The 20,802-nt window shown below is 52.5% G+C and overlaps 6 protein-coding genes across 6 annotated transcripts; 3 read left to right on the top strand and 3 right to left on the bottom strand.

Moving 5' to 3' along the window:
- Positions 1-1,871: 1,871 nt before the first annotated feature.
- CC1G_07003 (hypothetical protein) lies at positions 1,872-4,706 on the bottom strand (the record flags this gene model as incomplete). The annotated part of the gene is made up of 12 exons (XM_001831900.2): positions 1,872-1,884; positions 1,935-1,992; positions 2,088-2,130; positions 2,187-2,374; positions 2,424-2,640; positions 2,698-2,982; positions 3,035-3,364; positions 3,414-3,548; positions 3,601-3,807; positions 3,859-4,186; positions 4,255-4,357; positions 4,412-4,706. 12 exons carry the CDS (start codon positions 4,704-4,706, stop codon positions 1,872-1,874), a joined length of 2,202 nt encoding a protein of 733 aa, XP_001831952.2.
- Positions 4,707-5,361: 655 nt separating this feature from the next.
- On the top strand, positions 5,362-6,266 carry CC1G_07004 (hypothetical protein; the record flags this gene model as incomplete). Its single annotated transcript, XM_001831901.2, has 2 exons — positions 5,362-5,486; positions 5,900-6,266. The coding sequence occupies 2 exons, from the start codon at positions 5,362-5,364 to the stop codon at positions 6,264-6,266; spliced, it is 492 nt and encodes a 163-aa protein (XP_001831953.2).
- Positions 6,267-9,740: 3,474 nt separating this feature from the next.
- On the bottom strand, positions 9,741-10,591 carry CC1G_07006 (other/FunK1 protein kinase; the record flags this gene model as incomplete). Its single annotated transcript, XM_001831903.1, has 4 exons — positions 9,741-10,226; positions 10,274-10,357; positions 10,418-10,486; positions 10,547-10,591. The coding sequence occupies 4 exons, from the start codon at positions 10,589-10,591 to the stop codon at positions 9,741-9,743; spliced, it is 684 nt and encodes a 227-aa protein (XP_001831955.1).
- Positions 10,592-11,189: 598 nt separating this feature from the next.
- Positions 11,190-14,149, top strand: CC1G_07007 (other/FunK1 protein kinase; the record flags this gene model as incomplete). Its single annotated transcript, XM_001831904.2, has 8 exons — positions 11,190-11,464; positions 11,517-11,649; positions 11,713-11,784; positions 11,846-11,929; positions 11,984-12,608; positions 12,664-12,830; positions 12,889-13,014; positions 13,598-14,149. The coding sequence occupies 8 exons, from the start codon at positions 11,190-11,192 to the stop codon at positions 14,147-14,149; spliced, it is 2,034 nt and encodes a 677-aa protein (XP_001831956.2).
- A 361-nt stretch (positions 14,150-14,510) lies between these two features.
- CC1G_07008 (other/FunK1 protein kinase) lies at positions 14,511-17,073 on the top strand (the record flags this gene model as incomplete). The annotated part of the gene is made up of 5 exons (XM_001831905.2): positions 14,511-14,969; positions 15,030-15,101; positions 15,161-15,244; positions 15,305-16,016; positions 16,073-17,073. The coding sequence occupies 5 exons, from the start codon at positions 14,511-14,513 to the stop codon at positions 17,071-17,073; spliced, it is 2,328 nt and encodes a 775-aa protein (XP_001831957.2).
- A 654-nt stretch (positions 17,074-17,727) lies between these two features.
- On the bottom strand, positions 17,728-20,249 carry CC1G_07009 (other/FunK1 protein kinase; the record flags this gene model as incomplete). Its single annotated transcript, XM_001831906.1, has 6 exons — positions 17,728-18,546; positions 18,604-18,770; positions 18,822-19,461; positions 19,519-19,602; positions 19,661-19,732; positions 19,794-20,249. The coding sequence occupies 6 exons, from the start codon at positions 20,247-20,249 to the stop codon at positions 17,728-17,730; spliced, it is 2,238 nt and encodes a 745-aa protein (XP_001831958.1).
- Between the last annotated feature and the right edge of the window lie 553 nt (positions 20,250-20,802).

The raw sequence follows: 20,802 nt of genomic DNA on the forward strand, positions 1-20,802 counted from the left end.
TCACCCACAATTCTCGACCCCACGCTGACCGAGCCTTGTCACCATTCGAACTTATCATGGGAATCAAACCACAAGCTCTTCCCGAAGCGTTCGATAGAACAGACTATCCTTCGAACGAAGAGCGCATTAAATCCCTCGACAAGTCTCGAACAGAAGCCCTTGCCGCCCATGAACTCGCCCGGTCTCGTATGATTGAACGATCCCGACGACAATGGAAACCGTTCAGAAAGGGACAAAAGGTCTGGCTCGAAGCGAAAAACCTCAAACTCCCTTACCAATCAAAGAAGATCGCTCCCAAACGACTGGGCCCGTTCGAAATCACCGATGAAGTCGGCTCCCGAGCGTATCGCCTTGCCCTACCAACCCAATGGCGCATCCACAACGTTTTCCATGCCAGTCTTCTCTCACCCTTCAAAGAAACCGACGAACACGGAACTGCCTTCTCCGAACCCCCACCGGACATTTATCAATGACGAAGAAGAATGGGAAGTAGAAGCGATCATCGCGCATCGCCGACGAGGACGGGGTTACCAATATCTCACCCACTTCAAAGGCTACCCATCAAGCGAAGATTGCTGGTTACCAGAGCGAAACTTCGAAAACGCACAGGAAATACTCAACGCCTACAAACAACGACACGACCTATAAAACCTTTACCCAGACTCCCCATCCGACAGCATGTACAACCACACCAACTACTACAAACGCTTCCAAGTCTACATCGGCCGACCAGAAACTGTCCAAGAAGCTTCCGACCGCTACGATAAAGAACTCAAACACTCCCGCGAACACTATTACTTCTGTCGCGCGTCCTTCTGCATCTACCACTTTCGCTATTAATCCCCTCTTCATCCCTTCCATGACGGAACGTCCCTCTAACAATTCGCTCCTCCCTCCATCTATCCGCAAATACCTTGAAGAATCAGAAGAACAAATCCAAGCCATCAAGACCGTCAACGATATCAAGGAAGTCGTCGGTGCCGACGCCGCCCTCCTCCTTGTTGGAGAACGTACCCCTGCCATCTGTCGCCTATACGCCACCCTTGTCCAGGAACACGAACGCATCATCAAAGAGAAGTTTCACCTTATCGGACATTACCAAGCCCTCGACGCATCAGTCACCAAATTCTTCGAAGCCACCCAGAAGGTCCTAGACGGACTCAACGCTCAAGACCAGATCCTCGAACAATCTCGCCAACGGGTTGAAGCAGAGCTCCTTCGTGACCTCGACGAACTCAAGAATGCCATTGGACAAGCCCAACTCATTTCTGCTTTCGATCGTCGACGAGTCCATCTCGCTTCCCCCGTACCTTCTTCCTCTGGCAATCACGGATCAGTTTCCACCATGGCTCCCGGACTAAGGCTGTACACGGGTGCACCCGCACGGGTACCCGGAGCCGCCAAGCAGGTACCCGCAGCCCCAAAAGCGACACCTACACCCTTGAAGGTAAAGCTTCGCGGATCACCTGGACCCACAGGTCAGGTACCCTCGGGTACGGTGGGTACCTTCCTGTCACAGGTATACAAGGGTACCTCCAGGTATACCCGGAGGTACCTGCAGGCATAGATCAACAATGACCAACGAAAATTAATTTCACAACCAAAGAAATACAGATTTATGGTATAGACACAGTACAAATCAATCAACCAGCTCGATGACAGTAGAAGTGTCACCTGCATCCATGCGAACCTTCTTCCGCTGGGGACGACGGCGGACCTTCTCCTTAAAGATCTCGAGGACAGTGTCAAGAGGGACCAACGACTGTGAGGCCCAAGACCCCAATACAGTAGCAGCACGGGTAGAGCTGTCTAAAAGAGAATGGCGGAGCTTCGACACTGTAAGCCCACCTCGGGAGAACGCACGCTCGATATCAGTAGACGCAGCTGGAATCAAGGTCAATACTTATTGACCACAGATGGGAGAGACAACATACCCGGTATAGTGAGAAAGTCCAAAGCCATACGTGCAAGTGGATGACCAGCCGCCTGCATCTGAGACCAGTACTTGAGAGGATCAATGACCCCAGGAATCGGAGGGGAAGCCATCCATTCCTCGAGAGGGTCAAGAGATGCAGAGGTCACCGAACGCGAGTGGACCAAAGTGAAATGCTTGCGCGTTACCGCAAAGCGCTACAACAAGATTGTCATTAGTGATACTCCACTAACGACAATGATCGCAAACTTACACCATCCTTATCATTGCCCGCAGTAGCCGACGACGATGACACGGGTGTGGAGGTCGAAGATGCGGGGGTGATAGCAGACTTGTAGTATGTTACCCACTCATCTCGTGCAATGGCCTTGGCCGCCACAATCCACTCCGGTTCCCATTTTGCTGTCATGAAATAGTTCGTTTTGTAACCCGGATGGAGAACTGTGAAGATGTCAGCCAAGAGGTAACTACAGACTGAGCAAACACTTACTCATAGCAATACGATACACGATGCTCTTGTCAGTCTTCGAATAATACTTGTTCAGCATTTTGAGACCACGTAATGCGGCATGGCGGACAGCGGGATGGCGCTCAGTGTTATCGATGAATTCGTCAAACATTGAGGTGAGCGAGTCGATAAAGGGGATGACTTCGTGGATCAGCGGGATGCTCGACTTGGAGACCTCCTTTGTCGCGTAGAGAATGCCCTACAGTCAAGAATTAATTCGCATCAGTTGAGGATGGGAATCAAAACAAATACATACATCGAGAAGGGGAGCAAGCTGCTCCAAGACTTTCCACTCATCGGGAGACAGTCGGTACTGCTTGAGGCGAGCCCCTCGAGAACGGTTGTGCTCTGGCATGAGACAGAGGCGGTCCAGAGCAGCACGGAGCTCCAAGGCACGGTCGAGTAACTCCGCAGTACTGTTCCATCGGGTTGGAACATCACGGACCATCTTCTTTGCAAAGACACCGACGCGCTCACAGCAGGCCTTGAGGTCTTCAGAGATAGTGGGGCTATGAACAATCTTGATGGCGAGCTTCCGGAGCTGATGACTTGTGTCAGTACACTGTTCCGGCCATGCATCAACAAGAGCATACCTTTGTGATACTACTCTGCGCAACCTTTGCGTCGGCAGCAGAGAGAGGATCAAGGCGCGAGACAAAATCTGCCTCAATCTCCCTCACAAGGTCCGAAACCTCCCTCTGGTCACTCTCAATGAGGCCCTCGGGTACTTCGAACTCGCCGTCATCGTCGTCATCATCGTCACTGACATCGTCGTCGTCATCACCATCTTGGTCCTCACTTGGGGGTACCTCGACATCAGGGTGTGCGGTGGACTGACTGTCTTCTTCAGCTGGGTTGTCAACCTCAGGATCAACATCGTCGTTGGGGCCACGCTTCGCCTTCGCAAAGGGTGACATGACAGACTGAGTTGACAAAGTTAGCATAGCGTAAAAGTGAAGAGTTCTAACAGACCTTGACAACCAGGTTAAGGATGTGGGCAAAGCACCGCACCTGGACCTCAGGACCACGGAAGCTCGGCATGAGCTCCTTCAGTTCTTCAAGCATTGTATCGTTGTTCGAAGCGTTGTCACCGGTGAACGCGAGGATCTGCGGACGTGAGTTGTGGTGGATCATATCAATGAGATATGACAGTACATACCTTATCGGCAATCCCAAACTCATGCAGACATTCCATCAACTTGGACGCAAGATATTGTCCAGTGTGAGCCTTCTTCAGCTTGATGAAGTCGAGAAGGGTCGCGTTAATCGAGGCATCCTTCAAGCGATGGACCGTGACACCAAGGAACGAGATGACATTCGGACTGGTCCATCCATCAGCGGCAAGATTAAGCCTGCCCGGGTAATCCTACGGTGAGTGTCAGCATTCATAGATGGGGGAGAATCGTTGCCAGCGCACCTGAAGACTCTTCTTGAGTGCCTCGCGTGTAATGGTAAAGATCTCCCGGACGTCTCGGGATACCATGTTACGTGAAGGCGTTTCGACGAGGGTGTTGAGCTCCTTGAAGATCTGCAAAAGTTCAGGATCTTCAACAATGGAGAACGGCCGACGTTGCTTTGCAACCCAAATGGCGAGGAGGACCCGATGCCGGAGCTTGTTGAACTTGTGGCCCGCTGTGAAGGTGGCCATTGCCTGCACCTCAGAGGAGTCTGCTGGGACACATTTGTCGACGTGGCGCTTGAGGTTACCCGTGCTCTCGTCGTGGCGAGCACGAGTGATGGAGACACTGGGATGACTGATAGGTAGCCATGAGTTAGTCAATGACAGGTGCTCAGTGTCAAAAAACAGACTCACGCCTTGCAGGTAAAAATGTACCAGACCTTGTCACCCTCACGTTTGATGGTCGGCGAGTCGAAATGGTCGTAGCATCTTGAAGTCCAAGCGTTTCGCTGCGCCGCTAAAATCAATGGTCAACACGCGGTGCCCCCTCAGACAATGGTGAGAAACATACCAAGGACCTCTTCGTCAGTGCGAGTCTCAGTCTTGTACCTGGCTGCGAACCGAGACAAGCGTGCCGCATCCTTCGAAGCTGTGGAAGGGTTTACCGGCGCGGTCGTGGGTGTTGATGATGCAGATGCCATATCCTGGGTGGGCGGGGGTTCAGAGTCAGAGCCAGACTGGCTGGCATCGGAGACAGACTCGTCGCTGTCACCAACAGCGCCAAGGTCAGGCATAATGCCAGCATCCACAGCGTCTCGCGCTCGCTTGGTAAGCCGTCGTCGTCGTTTGGGGCGAGTGTTGGTCATGGGAGAGAGGAGGGCGAATAGTTGGGCGCTAGGCGTCGGGCTTTGGAGCCGTGAATGGTGGGTTAAAGAATCTCCAGAATTTTCGAGTCCTGCTGTCGTCGAAGACACCTCTGAGCAACGTGATAAAGGAACAAAATAGGAGGCACTCACCCTCAGCCAATCGTCGACGAATTCGACGATAAAGAGATAGCCGTAGCCGACCAAAAGACGGAAACCGTCACGCAGTTGAACCGGTCGCAGCATTGGTGGTGGTCTCGACTCTCATCGATCGATGACAGGAGGCGCAATGCAAAGAGCAGGGAGCTGGGGAGAGGGGAACTGTGGAATCGTTGAGCAAGCATGACTTGTTGATAAAGGGCTGCCACGTCGCCAGAATGAAGGAGACTCGTTGTGGGCGCTGTTTTGTGTAAACGACGCCCATAGACAGTGCCCACAGCGGCATTCTGCGAGCGGAATGACGTCTGACGTGAATGCTTGGCATCTAATTCACGTCACCAACGGGTATCGTCGGCCACTGACTTTTGCCGGCACCTGGATGTTCAATGAGCCGGGTATGGCTGCAAGGCGCGATAAGGGGGTTTGGGATGCGCGTTTGGGGGGAATGATAAGAGCCAGCACCCAGTGAGGCAGTCCGTCAATGTGCACAAGCGCCCAAATGCAAGACAACCTGCCATTGACGGCACCATCCGATTCGGGCAATCCCACGGCTGCCAACCGGCCTAATTCGGATTTATCGACGAGAATTCCTTCGGTTGTCATCGACAATGCTGCCGAGCCTGTGTAAGTCGACCATCCTTTCTGTTTTCCAGATGTGTGCTTAGTACACTCATGTCATTCCGAAATGTAGTGAGCGCATGTTCTCAAACAGTGTCCCCGCCACGCGCTCGCGATGTCAAAGCCACCAAGAGCTTTTGCAATTAGTGAGTGTCTAAATGCCATCACAGCCTGAGCATTGACTTATCTCCGAATGTAGAAAGCGTTCATTTTGTCGTTCCATGATGATGTTTCGGAGCCCGAGAATAAATCTTAGTAGTTAGAGTGTATGCACGGTTAAAATTAACATTTTTTCTGCGCGGGTACCTGCAGGTATGACCTGCATACATGAAAGCCACACCTGCACCTGCGCGGGTTTTTTGGTGAGGATCACCCGCACCTGCGGGTCCGTTTACCTGCAGGTTTCTTGGCGGCTCCAGGTCCAGGTACCCGGGTGCAACCCGCACCCGCGTACAGCCTTATCCCGGACCGGTCGCCAGAAGCAACGTTCCTTCTGAGCCCGACGGCTTGGTTCGACCTTTGTCGAAGAAAGAACTACGCAAGAGGGATGGTCATAGGTGCAACAAATGTGGCGAAACCGGACACTGGCAATGCGACCATTACTCCTACAAATGCACCCTATGCGGCAAGAACGCTCCCGGACACAACTCTGGTTCCAGGTGGTGTCCCGATTACCGACCAACGCCCCGCAACACTTCACCCGATCAGTATGACGCACTCTTGGACGACGGAGACTATGACGACTACTTATGGGGAGACGAAGGAGAACACAATCTGAACACCTGATGCGGAGCATCAGGCATACGAAGGGGGTACTGTTACGAACTCCCCTATTTCTTCCTTTGTTTCCCTCTACGCACTCTACCTTTCCGAACCTTCCGGACTTCCGTTCTCTCCGTAGTTCCGTTACCTTCGCTTCTTCGATTCTCCCGCATCTCCGAACCTTTCGTACTTCCGTTTCTCTCGTATTCCGTACTCATCGATACTCCTTACTTGTCGCTTTCACACCTTCTTTCGCTCTCTTCCAAACCTCTTGATAGCTCGCCAACTCTACTATAAATACTGTCTCTCTGTAGTAGATATTCCTCAGCCTGTTATCGAGAACCTTTCCCTCAGAACTTCTATCGCTCTCAGCTCGATCCTCTCTGTCTGCGATAGCGACAGGCCTCTTGAACTTGATTCCAGAACCAGAACTTCGATCCAGAACTCCAGAACTCCAGAACTCCAGAACGACTGTTGGCAACGATAAGTCCTCGTTGCCCGAAGTCGTAACAATGACCTCACCAAGAAGAACGTCCCCTGGCAATGGAACGAACCCCAACAGCAGGCTTTCGACACCCTCCGCAACGCCTTCACGTCCGCCCCCATCCTGGCACTCTGGGATCCTGACCGCCCCACTTGCATTGAAGTCGACGCCTCCGGCTTTGCCACTGGAGGAGCCCTTCTCCAGAAGCAGGACGACGGTCTCTGGCACCCTGTTGCATTCCGATCCGCCTCCATGCAGCCCGCCGAACGGAACTACGAGATCTATGACCGGGAGATGTTGGCCATTGTCGAGGCTCTCAAAGACTGGCATCACTTCCTGGAAGGACTCCCCAAACCATTCGAGATCGTCACCGACCATTCCAACCTCGAATACTGGCGCACCGCACAAGACCTCAGTCGTCGACAAGCTCGTTGGGCCCTCTACCTTTCCCGCTTCCGGTTCTCGCTCACCCATCGCCCTGGAAAATCCAACACCCAAGCCGACGCCCTCTCCCGCCTCGATATTCACCAGGTCTCTGACGCTGAGGACAACAAGCAACAGGTGGTACTCAAACCCGAGCTGTTTGCCAAGCTCGCCGCCTCAAGCATGGTCGTCAACCCCTTGGAGGACCGTATCCGGCAGGCCAGCGCCCGAGAATCCCAGGTTCTGGATGGACTCGCTCAGCTCCGCAAGACAGGTCCCCGCCGTCTCACCTCTGGTCTCGCTGAATGGGAGGAAGATAATGGCCTTGTTTACTACAAGGGTCGAGTCTACGTTCCCCCCGACGATGAACTTCGACGCGACGTTCTCAAACAGTGCCACGACGATCCTACCTCTGGACATCCCGGAGTACACGGAACCCTCGAACGAGTTGAACGACAGTACTGGTGGCCGACCATGCGAGCCTTTGTCAGGAAGTATGTGGAAGGTTGCGACATCTGTGCCCGGAAGAAACACGCCCAGCACCCCCGCGCCTCGACCCAGCCCTTGGAGGTACCCGATGGCCCCTGGGAGACCGTTGGAGTCGACCTTATTACCCAGCTTCCTGATGCCAATGGACATGATGCCATCATCGTCTTTGTCGACCACTACAGCAAGCTCCTCCACGCCCTTCCCTGCACTTCCGACATCACCACCGAAGGTGTCGCCGACATCTATTACCGAGAAGTCTTTCGCCTCCCGCGGCCTCCCACTCCGGTTCATCAGCGATCGCGGTCCTCAGTTTGCCTCCAAGGTCATGCGCACCCTCCCTCAAGCGTCTAGGCATCGAGTCAAACCTCACCACTGCCTACCACCCTCAGGCCAACGGACAAACCGAACGAGCCAACCAAGAAGTCGAGAAGTATCTCCGCCTCTACGTCAGCCGCCGACAAGATGATTGGGACAAACACCTTCCTATGGCCGAATTCGTTATCAACTCCCAAATCCACTCTGCCCACGACCGATCCCCCTTTGAAGTCCTCTACGGCTACATCCCTCACTTCAACATCCCTGTCGGTAAACGAATCTGACATTCGCCCCGTCGATGAACGCATCCAACAGCTTCAAGAAGTCCGCAAGGATGCCGAAGCCGCCTAACGCCTTGAGAAAGCGCAACAGAAAGGACTCGTACGAATCCGGCAAGCGATCAGCTCACCAGTTCAAGGTTGGAGACTACGTCTGGCTCAACGCTAAGGACATCCAGATCAAAGTTCCTACTCGGAAACTTGGCGACCTCCAACTCGGCCCTTACAAGATCATCGAACGAATTGGCGACCTCGACTATCGTCTTGAACTTCCCCCATCCCATCTCCCGCATTCATCCTGTGTTCCACGTTGACAAGCTCTCTCCCTGGAAAGGCAATGAGGTCAATGGCATTCTGCCACCTCCGCCTGAGCCTGTTGAACTGGAGGGGGAGCTTGAATATGAGGTTCACGACATCCTCGACAGTCGTTGGAAAGGACGAGGGAAGAATCGCAGGCTGGAGTACCTGGTCAGTTGGAAGGGCTACGGATCGACAGAGGATACTTGGGAACCAGAAGGGAACTTGGAGCACGCCCCCGACGCCGTCAAGGAGTTCCATCAACGTCACCCCTCTGCACCCCGCCGCATCTCAGCCACCACCTTCACTTCTCTCCCTTGGCGCTCGCTTGAGAACTTCACGGACACACCGCCTACCGACTTCGACTGGGAGCTTGGACGACGCCTACCAGTGATCATCGAGGACGATGAAGCTTAGAAGGGGGGTAATGTCGTGAACAGCAAGTACGAGCCCCTATTTTTCCTTATCTTATCTTATCGCTTTCATCGCTCTTATCACCTTCTCTTTATTCTCATTTTTGCCCTTATTCTCGACACGGACACTTTCTCCCATGGAACACTGCCTCGTTATGCCCTTCGCCCTACATCTTATTGTTCTCTCCATTCTTGCACTGCCTCGTCACTCCGTTATTGTTTTCTTCGTTCTTCGCGCAGCCTTGTGACTCTCCTTATTGTTCTTTTGTATCTCACCATCCGTTCGTCATCTTGACTCATCGCGGCTATGTAGACTGTAGAATAGGTATATAAGCTAGGTAGATCCCTCTGTATTTCCTCAGCTTGACCTCTTCGTCAATATACCGCTTCAGCATTCATCTGCCTTAGTCGCTCATCGCTCTTACCTCGCTCTCCGCTCTCATCCGCTCCGCTCTTCTGGTCTTTGGTTTGGTTTAGTGTTCGCTCTTCGCGACATTAGGTCAAGCTACCTTTGTGCACCGGCAACGCCGATCGTTGCTCCTGCATCATCCGCATTTCTGGCTCCTGGTTGACCTGCCGATCAGGTCCCTCTCTGGCAACTCTGGTCCCCGCACTCCGTCAAGATTTCCGCCGCACCGGAAGACACCTCTTGCCTGTTTAAGCCACACTTCGTTATCCGAATTGGTGACGGGCCCGTCGTCGTCTTAGACGTTCACCTACCGAGCTTCAACAACTGGGTTGTCTGCTCCGAACAGCCCTGCCCCAACCGCTATCACGAACCATCCATACACGACTGGGTTTACATCAATTCCCTCAAGCTAAACGCCGAATCACCGTCCCCCGTTAATCTCTGGTCTTTGGTTTGGTTTAGTGTTCGCTCTTCGCAACACTGGAGAAGGGGCCGAGAGCGCCAGTTCACATCCTCCGCGAGCTTTGTGATGTCCTCGAAGAGCTCCTCCTGGATATCTGCCTCGGTACGCATGGTGTGATCCAGGAAGACATCCTTCAACACTCGATTGGACTTTCCAGGGATGGGGACAGGGTTCGAGGCAGATTCCACCTGCTGAACCTCCCAGATACGCAAGCGGCGACCAGAGACGAGACGGGGAGCCGAGTCACTGATCGGCGCGACGGTTTTGTAGTAGAGGGATCCAGTACAGCTAGCGGAGGGAATCTCGTAGACATAGTTGAAATCGGGAAGTAGGGTGATGAGAGGATCGTGCCCCAGGTCACTCGCGGGTGAGTACAAGAGCGACGTAAGCAATCGGATGAGGAGGTCAGGGCGCTGCGGGCCAAACGTCGAAAATGAATCGGAATGAAGCTGAAACCCACCTGAGTCATATCGAAGGGTGTCGACTTCAAGGAGATGGACCTGGTAAAACGCCACATAGTGACCTCTGGACCATCGAACGTAACCTAATACGGCGGTAAGTCAGTTGCCTCGCACCTGTTTCAGAGAGAGAAAGGCCGACGTACCCCATAGCAAAAGATGTGTCGTGCATCCGAATTCATGATTTGGGCAGCACAGGATAAAGCCAATGTGTCCTAATCAATACAAACCATAAGCACCTCCTGAAAACGGATGAAGCTGACCTTAATACATACCTCGTCGGAGTCTGGTTGACCATGGTAGTCGTCAGAGATAGCCATAATGGGCACGGTTGACGACGCGGGTTTTGAACAAGGATTTGAACGATTTGAAGGTACTGGAAAACATGGATCCGTTCTGAGATGGTGACGGTTTCTGGCGAGAGGAATCTCCTTTCTGAACGAGCACCTTTTGTTGCTCGAGGCCTTCGACAATCGCGTCGAACTCGATGTCAGCGCTGGGTAGGTATTTGGCGAAGAATTCTTCAAAAGTGCAGGTTGATAATTCTTCACTCATGATGAGGACCTTTCGAGGTGAGAGACTGAGTGTAACAGGTGAAGTTGAAAAATTGGTTTTGAGATGGTGGTGGTTTAAAGACAAGGAGTGGCGGCGCTCATAATGGCACACCAATGCGGATGCATTAGCCACAGGGTTTCCCACGCATCGAGCAGGTGATCGCGTCAACCACGTGGGTTGTTCCGGCTAAGGCTGTACGCGGGTGCGGGTTGCACCCGGGTACCTGGACCTGGAGCCGCCAAGAAACCTGCAGGTAAACGGACCCGCAGGTGCGGGTGATCCTGCCGACCCTTCAACTTGCCTCGGAACCACCATCATCTCAAAAATCATGTCTTGTTTCCTGTCCTGAAAAAGGGTACAATCATGACCGAATCATATACCTGCAGTTTTGAAGAATTCTTCGACAGCCACCTACCCAGCAATGGAATCGAGCTCGACCCGGTTATCGGAGATCTGAAGAAACAAAAGATGCTCGTTTCTCGAGGGCAGTATGTGTACCAGAAATCGTCCTCATCCACGCAGAAGCCACCGTTCATGCAGACGTTTAAGTCGTTCAAAAGTCTGTTTCGATCGACGATCTCACACCACAAATCCAAGTCGAGTCATGAAGACGCTTCAAACCATTGGTACCGCCGTCCGTAAAGCGCTTGGAAGGGTCACCAAGAGTGAGGTGAATAACTTTTCGATCAGATTGGAGGAGAATGTCGAATACATCGCCCATGGCTGTATAACCTCGAATTCGGAGGGCCCATTACGATTGATGGACGTCGTGGTGCCGATTATGGGCGTGGACAGCCGCGACGTTCACCCATTGTCCGACGAGGTACGCATAATTATTTCAAACTCCTGTATAATCGGTGCATGGACTGAAGTGAGTCTCTTTAAGGTTGATGTTGTACTTCTGTCCCATTTTGCGCAAATCGTGAACGGAGACGCCCGTGGAAGGTTCTGCTTTGCGGTATGTTGTCGCCTAACTCCTTCACGCGCACACCAGTGCAGATCGCTGACTGTAGTAACAGGTAACCTTCATAGATTCTCAAGTAACACTGTGGCGGTTCAGTAGGTCGCTAACCATCAAATCCACGCCATTTGACATGACCGAGGTTCGTTCCACCTTTATTGACCACTTCGAGGTGTTGCTGACGGATCTCTCACAGCACCCAGACCTTCTGATCCAACTTCTCGTGATTTTTCTCGGGTCACAGACACATCTACTGGGGTACGATTCCCTGGTCACCCTGCTCCCCGACTCAAACTATGTCTACGAGATACCGTCCGATGGCGATTCGGGACCCCTTTACTACAAAACCGCCGCCCTTATCTGCGACTCCCAGCCTACGTACGTCTCCGGTCGCTCCCTGCGGATCTGGGAAGTCGAGCAGGTGGAGTCAGTTTCGAACCCCGTGCGCGTACCAGGAACGCCCAACAGGGTATTGAAGGACGTCATCCTAGATGCCACCGCGCGCACAGAGGCCGACATCCAAGAGGAGCTTTTCGCTGATATGGCGAAATTGGCCAAAGACGAATCCTGGTCGTCACGGCCCTTCCTCAAGGATTTCCCCCAGTGTGATATCGACGTTCTCGCGGATGCGTTGGAGGGCGAAAGGTTCAAGCGCTACTTTTCCTGCATCATTGCGAAATACATTGGGGAAGTTGACAACGCCTGTGGTCACGGCCGCCCCATACGTCGCTGCCATTTCGTCTATGAACGCATTTGCACCCCTCTTGACGACATCACCACCCTCGGGGAAGCGGTCGATGTGCTCAGACAAGCACTGATACGTACGTTCTCAATCCCGATAGGATTCCCTTGAAAATGCTAATACCTTTTTCCCAGCGCTGCGCCTCATGTTCTGCGCTGGTTGGGTCCACCGCGACGTTAGTCCAGGCAACATTCTCGCATACCGACAAGCACCCGGGTCGCCCTGGACGGTTAAACTCTCCGACCTCGAGCACGCAAAGAAGTTCCCTGATCCTGAGTCCACTGGGGGGGACCGTATCACAGTACGTTTAGTTGCAGCATTGTAACACATAGCTTGGAGCTAACATCATACTTTGATAGGGAACGCCATATTTCATTGCCTGCGAAGTCCTCGATGGCGATTACCCGTCCCCGCAAGAGCAAGACGAAGATTGCACAGACGATGATGATCCGGACATGTCTCCTCCACCGCATGAATTCGTTCCTGTCTGCCACAACTTCCAACATGACTTAGAATCCATCTTCTGGATTCTGCTGTGGTTGATTTCGATGCGAATTAACCAAAAGATGTCAAGAGCGTTCGGTGAAAGGCATTTTCAACAGCGCGTTGACGGGGGATATGCCATCACCCGTTAGGGAATGATGGGGGGTACCCTGGGGTAAACTGAGAGCTACCCTTACCCCTACCCCTGTAAACCCTTACCCCTCAGTCAGGGGTAGGGGTAGTACCCTTACCCCCCAACCCTGGGGGTTTTGGCCAAGGGTTTTTAGAATTTTGGCACTAATCATTAATTACAGTAGTTTATATAGATATTTTGATGTGTTTTATCACTCATACAGCAGTTATTTGGTAGAAACTATATACAGATGTTGAAATAGGCAGGTTTTGGCTGATTTTTATCAAAACCCTTACCCCCGGCTAGGGGTAGGGGTTTGGCCAAGGGTAGCCAAAGACCTACCCTTACCCCTACCCCCCCTCTACCCCTGGCCTCTACCCTGGGGGTTTTAAAACCCCTTGACCATCCCTATCACCCGTTGCAGGGCTCTGGCATCTAACCTTCTTAGACAGGTGGAGCTGGTGAAGTCGCTCCCTAAAGCACTACTCCATTCTCGATTCCTCAGGCACCTCAATAGGTTACGAAAGAACCTCCACGGCCAGTACATCGCACGGAACAACGATGGAAAGTACAGCGACATTTCTACCTACTCTTGGATCGCGAGCGGTGCTTTCGATAGCTTCTTCAATGAGGTGGAGGCACGCAGGGACGAATGGGCTGACATCGAGGTTGTGGGCAGTTCGACAGCGCCTCGTAGAGAATTAGCGCCAGCCGACAAATCTACTACGATTTTCGCCGCTGATGCACCGCCTCCCCCTTCACGTTCGCCCCCGAACCAACACCAACAGCCCGAGGGCAAGCCGTCCCGTAAGCGCCCAGTCGCCGACTCGGCTGAAGGCGGAAGAGCCCAGAAGAGGGCCCGAAAGAACCCTGTGCGTGATGATATTGTTGTTCCACGCCGGAGTGGACCAACAACGCGATCGATGGCGTTGAACGAACGTCGAGTCACAAGATCAACCACTCGCCGTCTTGAAGAAGAGAAGAAGAAACGTCGTTTGAAGTAAATGGCACCACTCCTGAGTCTTGTGTACTAGTAGCGATAGCAATCTCATAGCAGTGTAGAATACCAGACCCTAGACTTTGAATTCATGCACTAGATAATTCGTTGCAGCATTTCACAGGCCTTTGAGCCTGCAGGATTCCTGCAGTGTCGGCGAGACTCGAGAGGCTGATCGTTCCAAGCATCTGGAGAAGTGAGGGCTCCGAGTGAGACGGACCTCCTGTGAACTTTCACCATCAAAACTGATGGCCACTTGTTCGCGCGACGATTGATCTCGACTTGACTTTGAACCACTACCATCTCCAAACCAAATATTCGTTTACACCTCTCACTCCAGTCGTTCACCTCTCTAAGGGCGTCTCATCATGGTTAACGACGTAACGGTTTGCAATTTCGAAGAATTCTTCGAGAAATATCTGCCCAACCCTGGCGTCCAACTCGACGCGGTCGTTGACGAACTAAAGAAACAAAAGATGCTGGTTTCGAGAGGGGGATCCTTGCACCAGAAGTCATATTCTTCAAAGAAAGGATCTCTGCTCTCGCACACCTTCAAGTCGTTCAAATCTCTGTTCAGATCCCGGACCACCAACCCAACGCGCGTCATGAAGGCGATACAAACCATCGGTAACGCTGTTCGTAGCGCACTTGGGAAGGCTACAGACTGTGAAGCCAGCGACTTCAGTGTGAGAGCGGAGAAAAGTACTGGACTCTCTGCTTATGGCTCTATCACTTCGAAACTGGAGGGCCCACTGCGACCTACAGACGTCATGGTACCCATTATGGTCAACCCTGACAACAATGTCAATGAACCAGATTTGAACCAGGTACGTCTATTCTCGGGCTTCATGTGGCATATCAGTCTGCTTACTTTGGGCTTTGACTAGGAGAACGCTGCCTTTCTGTCCTGCGCTGCTGAAGTTATGCATGGGGACGCACGGCGCATCTTTTGTTTTGGGGTACGTGTATTTCCGTCATTGAACAGCGCATCCATACAGGTGGCTCACCATCGTCGTAGATTACTCTTGAAGGTCCGGAGGTCACGATGTGGCGGTTCTCCAGGACCCTAACCATGAAAACGACTCCATTCGATATGACAGAGGTGCGTTCAAACGAGTTCGCCAGACACTTGCGCGATTTACTGATAGTGCTTTCCCCTCAGCGCCCGGATCTCCTCATCCAAATGTTTACGTCGCTCTTGTCCTCGAGTGCGTGCGATTTAGGTCACGATCCTCTCGTAACACTGCTCCCCGATGCCAACTACATCTACGAAATTCCCTCCGATGGTGGCACTGGGCCTCTCTACTACAGGACGATCACGTCTATCTGTGATGCACGACCCTCCGGCGTCTCTGGTCGCCGCTTGCGTGTCTGGGAAGTTGAGCAGGTGGAATCAATTTCGAACCCTGTTCGCGTTCCAGGAACAGCGACTAGGGCACTGAAAGACGTTTTCCTCGATTCCGGCGTACGTACCGAGGCAGATATTCAGCAGGATCTCTTCGACGACATCGAAAAGCTTGCACAGGATGCAGCCTGGCGTTCTCGACCGCTCCTGAAGGACTTTCCCCAGCGTGATATCAACGATCTCGCATACGCGCTGGAAGGCGGAAAGTTCCGACAATACTTCTCTTGCATCGTCGCGAAGCACGTCAGGGAAGCCAATCCACTCGACAATGTTGAGGAAGAAGACGAAACCGGGGTGGCTGCGCCAGAGGATTACCAGATCAACAGCATAGGGGAGTCGGAGGTGGTCCCGCCAGTCCCCCGGCGTGTCAGGCGTCGATGTCTGTTCGTATACGAGCACGTCTGCACACCCCTCAACGATATTCCCGCCCTTGGAGAAGCCATCGACGTACTGAAGCTCGTCCTTAGGCGTAAGTCGCTGTCAAATAACTCATCCGATGAAGCCATACTCAAGACACTGCTTTAGCGCTCCGCTTGATGTTCCTCGCAGGCTGGGTCCACCGCGACATCAGTCCAGGCAATATACTTGCGTATCGAGAAGTCCCGGGGTCGCCTTGGACGGTCAAGCTCTCCGATCTCGAGCACGCGAAGCGGTTCCCCGACTCTGAGTCGAGTGGCGCGGATCGCATCGTTGTAAGTCGACCCTCAAAACCTTTCCCGGTCTCACAGCTGACGCTACCTGACAGGGAACACCCTATTTCATTGCCCATGAAATCAACGCAGGGTCACGCATTTTCCCCCGAAGTCTCCCCTCGGGATGCTCCATGCTGGTTACAGGATCCTGGCCCCGTCGTTCACAATTACCAACACGACTTGGAGTCGATCTGGTGGATCCTCCTTTGGCTGGTCGCTATGCGTATCAACCAGAAGCTACCACGAAAATTCGCTGCAACCTACTTCAAACAAAAGGTCGGATACCATCGCGGCAGCCTGATTACCAATAACCTGGCCTATGACATCGAGTTGCACAAATCACTTCCCCCGGTGCTTCAACGTTCTGCATTCTTCATAGCCCTGGACCATCTTCGACACTACTTGTATATCGCGTACACGACCCGAAGCACTAACCTCAACCACGACGACGTCTCCTCGTTTTCATCTATTGTCAGCGAGGGAATGAATGGTTTCTTTGACGCGATTAAGGCGAGTAGGGAACAATGGGCCGACATTGATCTCATTGTCGACTCAAAACCCCGCAAGGCGGAAGCACCACCCGCGTCTACATCACCACCTTCGACTCTCGAACAGCGTCACGACGACTCGTCGACCAATAAGCGCCAGGCTGAGGATTCTGGCGAAGGGGGAAGAGCGAGAAAGAGGGCCCGACCCAGCGCTGTGCGCTACACTGCCATCGCTCCTCGCAGAACTGGACCAACGACGAGGGCGATGGCGAAGAATGAGGTGCGAGTTACGAGATCCATGACGCGTCGTCTTCAGGAAGAAGAGAAGCAGAAAAAAGGCGATTGATGTAGTAACCCCACTTTTGTGCATCCATAGGATATACAACTAGGCTGCATAACTTGCCTGTAGGATTGTCTGAAACTTACGATCCGAGGACGATCGAGAAATAAGACGTCTTGAGGTCTTGAGGTCTTGGACGAATCACGATGGCGCCGGGCTCGTGTACACGGTTGGGTATATAGTCATTGAAGAAAATCTCGAAACTGCAAATAGATACCTCGCTTATACGATTCTCGTTACTACTCTTATCCCAGTAACACATTCTGCCAACCGACATAACCCAAGTCTTTCATGTCAAGACACCCCGGTCGTACCCTTTGCTCAATGGAATATTGCGGTGAACCAGGTCTTCCAAAGGTTATACCTTTTCGAGAAGGATGGTAAGTGAGGAATACATCGGTGCGGAGAGGGAAGAGAGGAAAATGTAGATCGTGGTAAGCCGAATGGAGGAGGCAAACTGCTGTAGGTGGACTAACTTCTTTCCAGTTCTACAATCGAACATAGACGCACGACTTGTGAACAACCTCTCTCATTGTCAACACGAGGACCTAAGTTGCGAGTGGTGTATGCCAATGTACGAGAAATGTGTAATTGACCATAATGTGAAGTCTAAATGTACAAAAAATCCTGATCTACGACGCTACTTTATTGGTGCCACTACTACAACCGACGTTGCTTCTGTCTTTCCTCTTCTTGAAGACGACGAGTGGTGGACCTTGTGATTCGACCTTCGTTTCTCGCCATCGATCTAGTAATCGGTCCACTTCGGCGAGGAACAACAGCGGGGGCGTGGGCTGGGTTCGGTCGAGCTTTCTTTGAGACCCTTCTCTCTTCACCCGAGTCGACGGCGCGGCGCTTATTCGACGGCGCGGCCCGGTGGGATTGGTTATGAGGCGACAGGCGGGGTTGAGGTGGGACCGGGCCACCAGATGCTTGACGCGTGTTGAGGACTTTGCGAGGCTCCGAATCGACCATGAGCTCTATCTCGGCCCAGACGCTCTTGAAGGCCTCGACGCCATCGAAGAAATTACTGATCCCCTGTCCCACAATCCACGAATAGGAAGACAGGTCGTTGTGGGTTGCATCGCGGTTCCGTGCAGTGTACTGCTCGTAGAGGTTGCGTCGTAAAAGGTTGAGGCAGTAGAAGAACTTGCAAGAGCGGAGCAGTGTTTGGGGGAGCGCCTCAAGCAATTCCAGGTGGTAGAAAAGGGAGTGTGTGAAGACGCGGTTGCGGAGACCAGCATGGCCTTTGTCGACGCGCTGTTGGAAGTACTTTTGCCCAAATTCCCTTGGAAGGTTCTGATTGATGCGCATAGAAACAAGCCAGAGAAGGATCCAGAAAATGGATTCCACGTCATGTTGGTAGTTGTGAACCAAGGGAATAAACCGATATGATGGGAGGGGAGTATCGAGAGGGAGATCCACGGGGAAGAGTCTCCTGCCTAGAAGGATCTCGCAAGCAATGAAGTAGGGTGTTCCCTGTCACATAGTATGGTGTTAGCTTGGGCTTTCCCGCAGATTCTAAGTGAAACCTACTGTGATACGATCTTCGTCTGTAGCCTCAGCGTCGGGATATTTCTTCGCGTGCTCGAGGTCCGAGAGCTTAACAACCGAAGGTGAACCCGGTTCGCCTCGATACACGAGGATGTTTCCAGGGCTGATGTCACGGTGGACCCAACCAGCCAAGAACATGAGGCGGAGCGCTACGAGAAAGGCATTAGCGGATGTTCAGTGTAGTAAGATTGAGTACGTACGGACGAGAACTTGTCTGAGAGCATCGACCGCTTCTCCGAGGGTGGGAATGTCGTTGAGAGGGGTGCAGATGTGTTCGAATACGAAAAAGCATCGGCGCTTCGGTGGGCAGGGGGTGTCGTCTGATGGAGATGGATCGCTCACTTGATCAGCTTCCCCAATGTTCTTCGCGAGGATGCGGGAAAAGAATTTCTTAAATTTGCCGTCCTGCAATGTGTCTGCTAGTACGTCTATATCAGACTGGGGGAAGTCCTTGAGCAGGGGGCGAGACGACCAGGATTCGTCCACGGCTAATTTTGCTATATCCGCGAAAAGGTCCTCTTGGATGTCCGCCTCGGTCCGGACGGCGGCATCCAGAACGACGTCCTTCAGGACCCTGTGGGGTACCCCTGGGACGCGCACTGGATTGGCGACGGAATAAACTTGTTCAACTTCCCAGATTCGCATGCGACGACCGGAAAGATAGCCAGGCTCGGAATCACAGATTAAGGAAACAGTTTTGTAGTAAAGAGGCTCCATACGAGATGGGATCTCGTAAACGTAATTTGAGTCGGGAAGCAGCGTGACGAGCGGGTCATACCCCAGTTGACGCATTTCTGAGGAGAAAAAAGCCACGAGGAGTCGGACAAGAAGGTCAGGATGCTGTAATGCGAGATGTATCAGTAAGGGCTCGCACTGGAGAATGACATTGGAACGGACCTCGACCATGTTGAAGGGCGATGACTTTATGCAAAGGGACCTAGTAAACCGCCACAATGTTACATCGAAGCCTTCCAAAGACACCTGTTCTCTCAATCAGTCACCGATACTCGCCGTGTGAAGGGATAATGAATCAACGTACTCCGAAGCAAAACGTTCGACGGGCGTCCTCATTCATGATTTGCGCGACACGGGATAGGAGTATCGACTGCGTCTGGTGTATACACTTTCAGAAAATTGACCGAATAGAGTAGAATGTGCACTGTCGCACGTACCTTGTCGGACGATAAATAACCGTCCTGACTGTCGATGGCCATGATCGGTACCACGACGTCTGTTGGATGCGAGACACCCTCCGAGTTGGAGCTGATGCAGGCTTGGGCCCTGGATTCAATATCTTCTTCCAGCCTGATGGCGCAGTTATTCCCCTCTCGATTTTCAACCTTCCGTAGCGCTTTGCGAACGGCGCTTCCAATGGATTGTAGTGCCTTCACGACGCGACTACGATTGGGGTTGTTGGATCGGAGCAGGTTTTTGAAGGTCTTGAAGGTCTGAGAAAAGGGTGGTCTGTGTGTGGATGAAGTCGGTGTCTGGTGCAAGGACCGGCCTCGCGAAACCAGCATCTTTTGTTTCTTCAGATCTCCAATAACCGCGTCGAGCTCAATTTCGGAGTTGGGTAGATGACTTTCGAAGAATTCTTCGAAATTGCAGGTTGGTATTTCGTCGTTCATAATGGCAGTTGGGTTGGAGACGTAAGAACCGCGATTCAATTTTGAAGATGGTGGTGGTTCAAAGACAAGAAGCGGCGGAACTTGTAATTCCACACTTGAAGTATTCCTATTCCCACGGCTCGCGCGCCAGGTGATCGCGTCGCTCACGTGAATCCGATATGGAGTCCGGGTGGCTCGAAGGCCCATTCTGACACAACGCGCATGCGAATTGGGGTATAAAACTTGGATGTCAGAAGGTTTACCGTGAGGGGAGGGACTGTCTTGATCTCACATTTCCATCCGTACCTTACCGTGAGAGCCAGGGGAGAGCAGGGAACTCAGCGACAGGTCACGGAGCTCAACCAGGAGGTGACTCGCCCCTTCTCGCTTGGTACTCCCAACATGGCGCCATGACGAACGTTGTGGAGTTCATGTTGGGTGCCACCTGCTATTTCATAGTCCAAGTATCTGGTATATAAGTCATCGATAGATGAATAACGGAATGTGTGAGCTGAAGATCTTCAATGATATTAGAATCGGATCACTTCAATCACTACTACTAATGTCTGTACTC

Source organism: Coprinopsis cinerea, assembly GCF_000182895.1.
Source record: "Coprinopsis cinerea okayama7#130 chromosome 9 map unlocalized cont3.9, whole genome shotgun sequence".
Lineage (NCBI taxonomy): Eukaryota > Fungi > Basidiomycota > Agaricomycetes > Agaricales > Psathyrellaceae > Coprinopsis > Coprinopsis cinerea.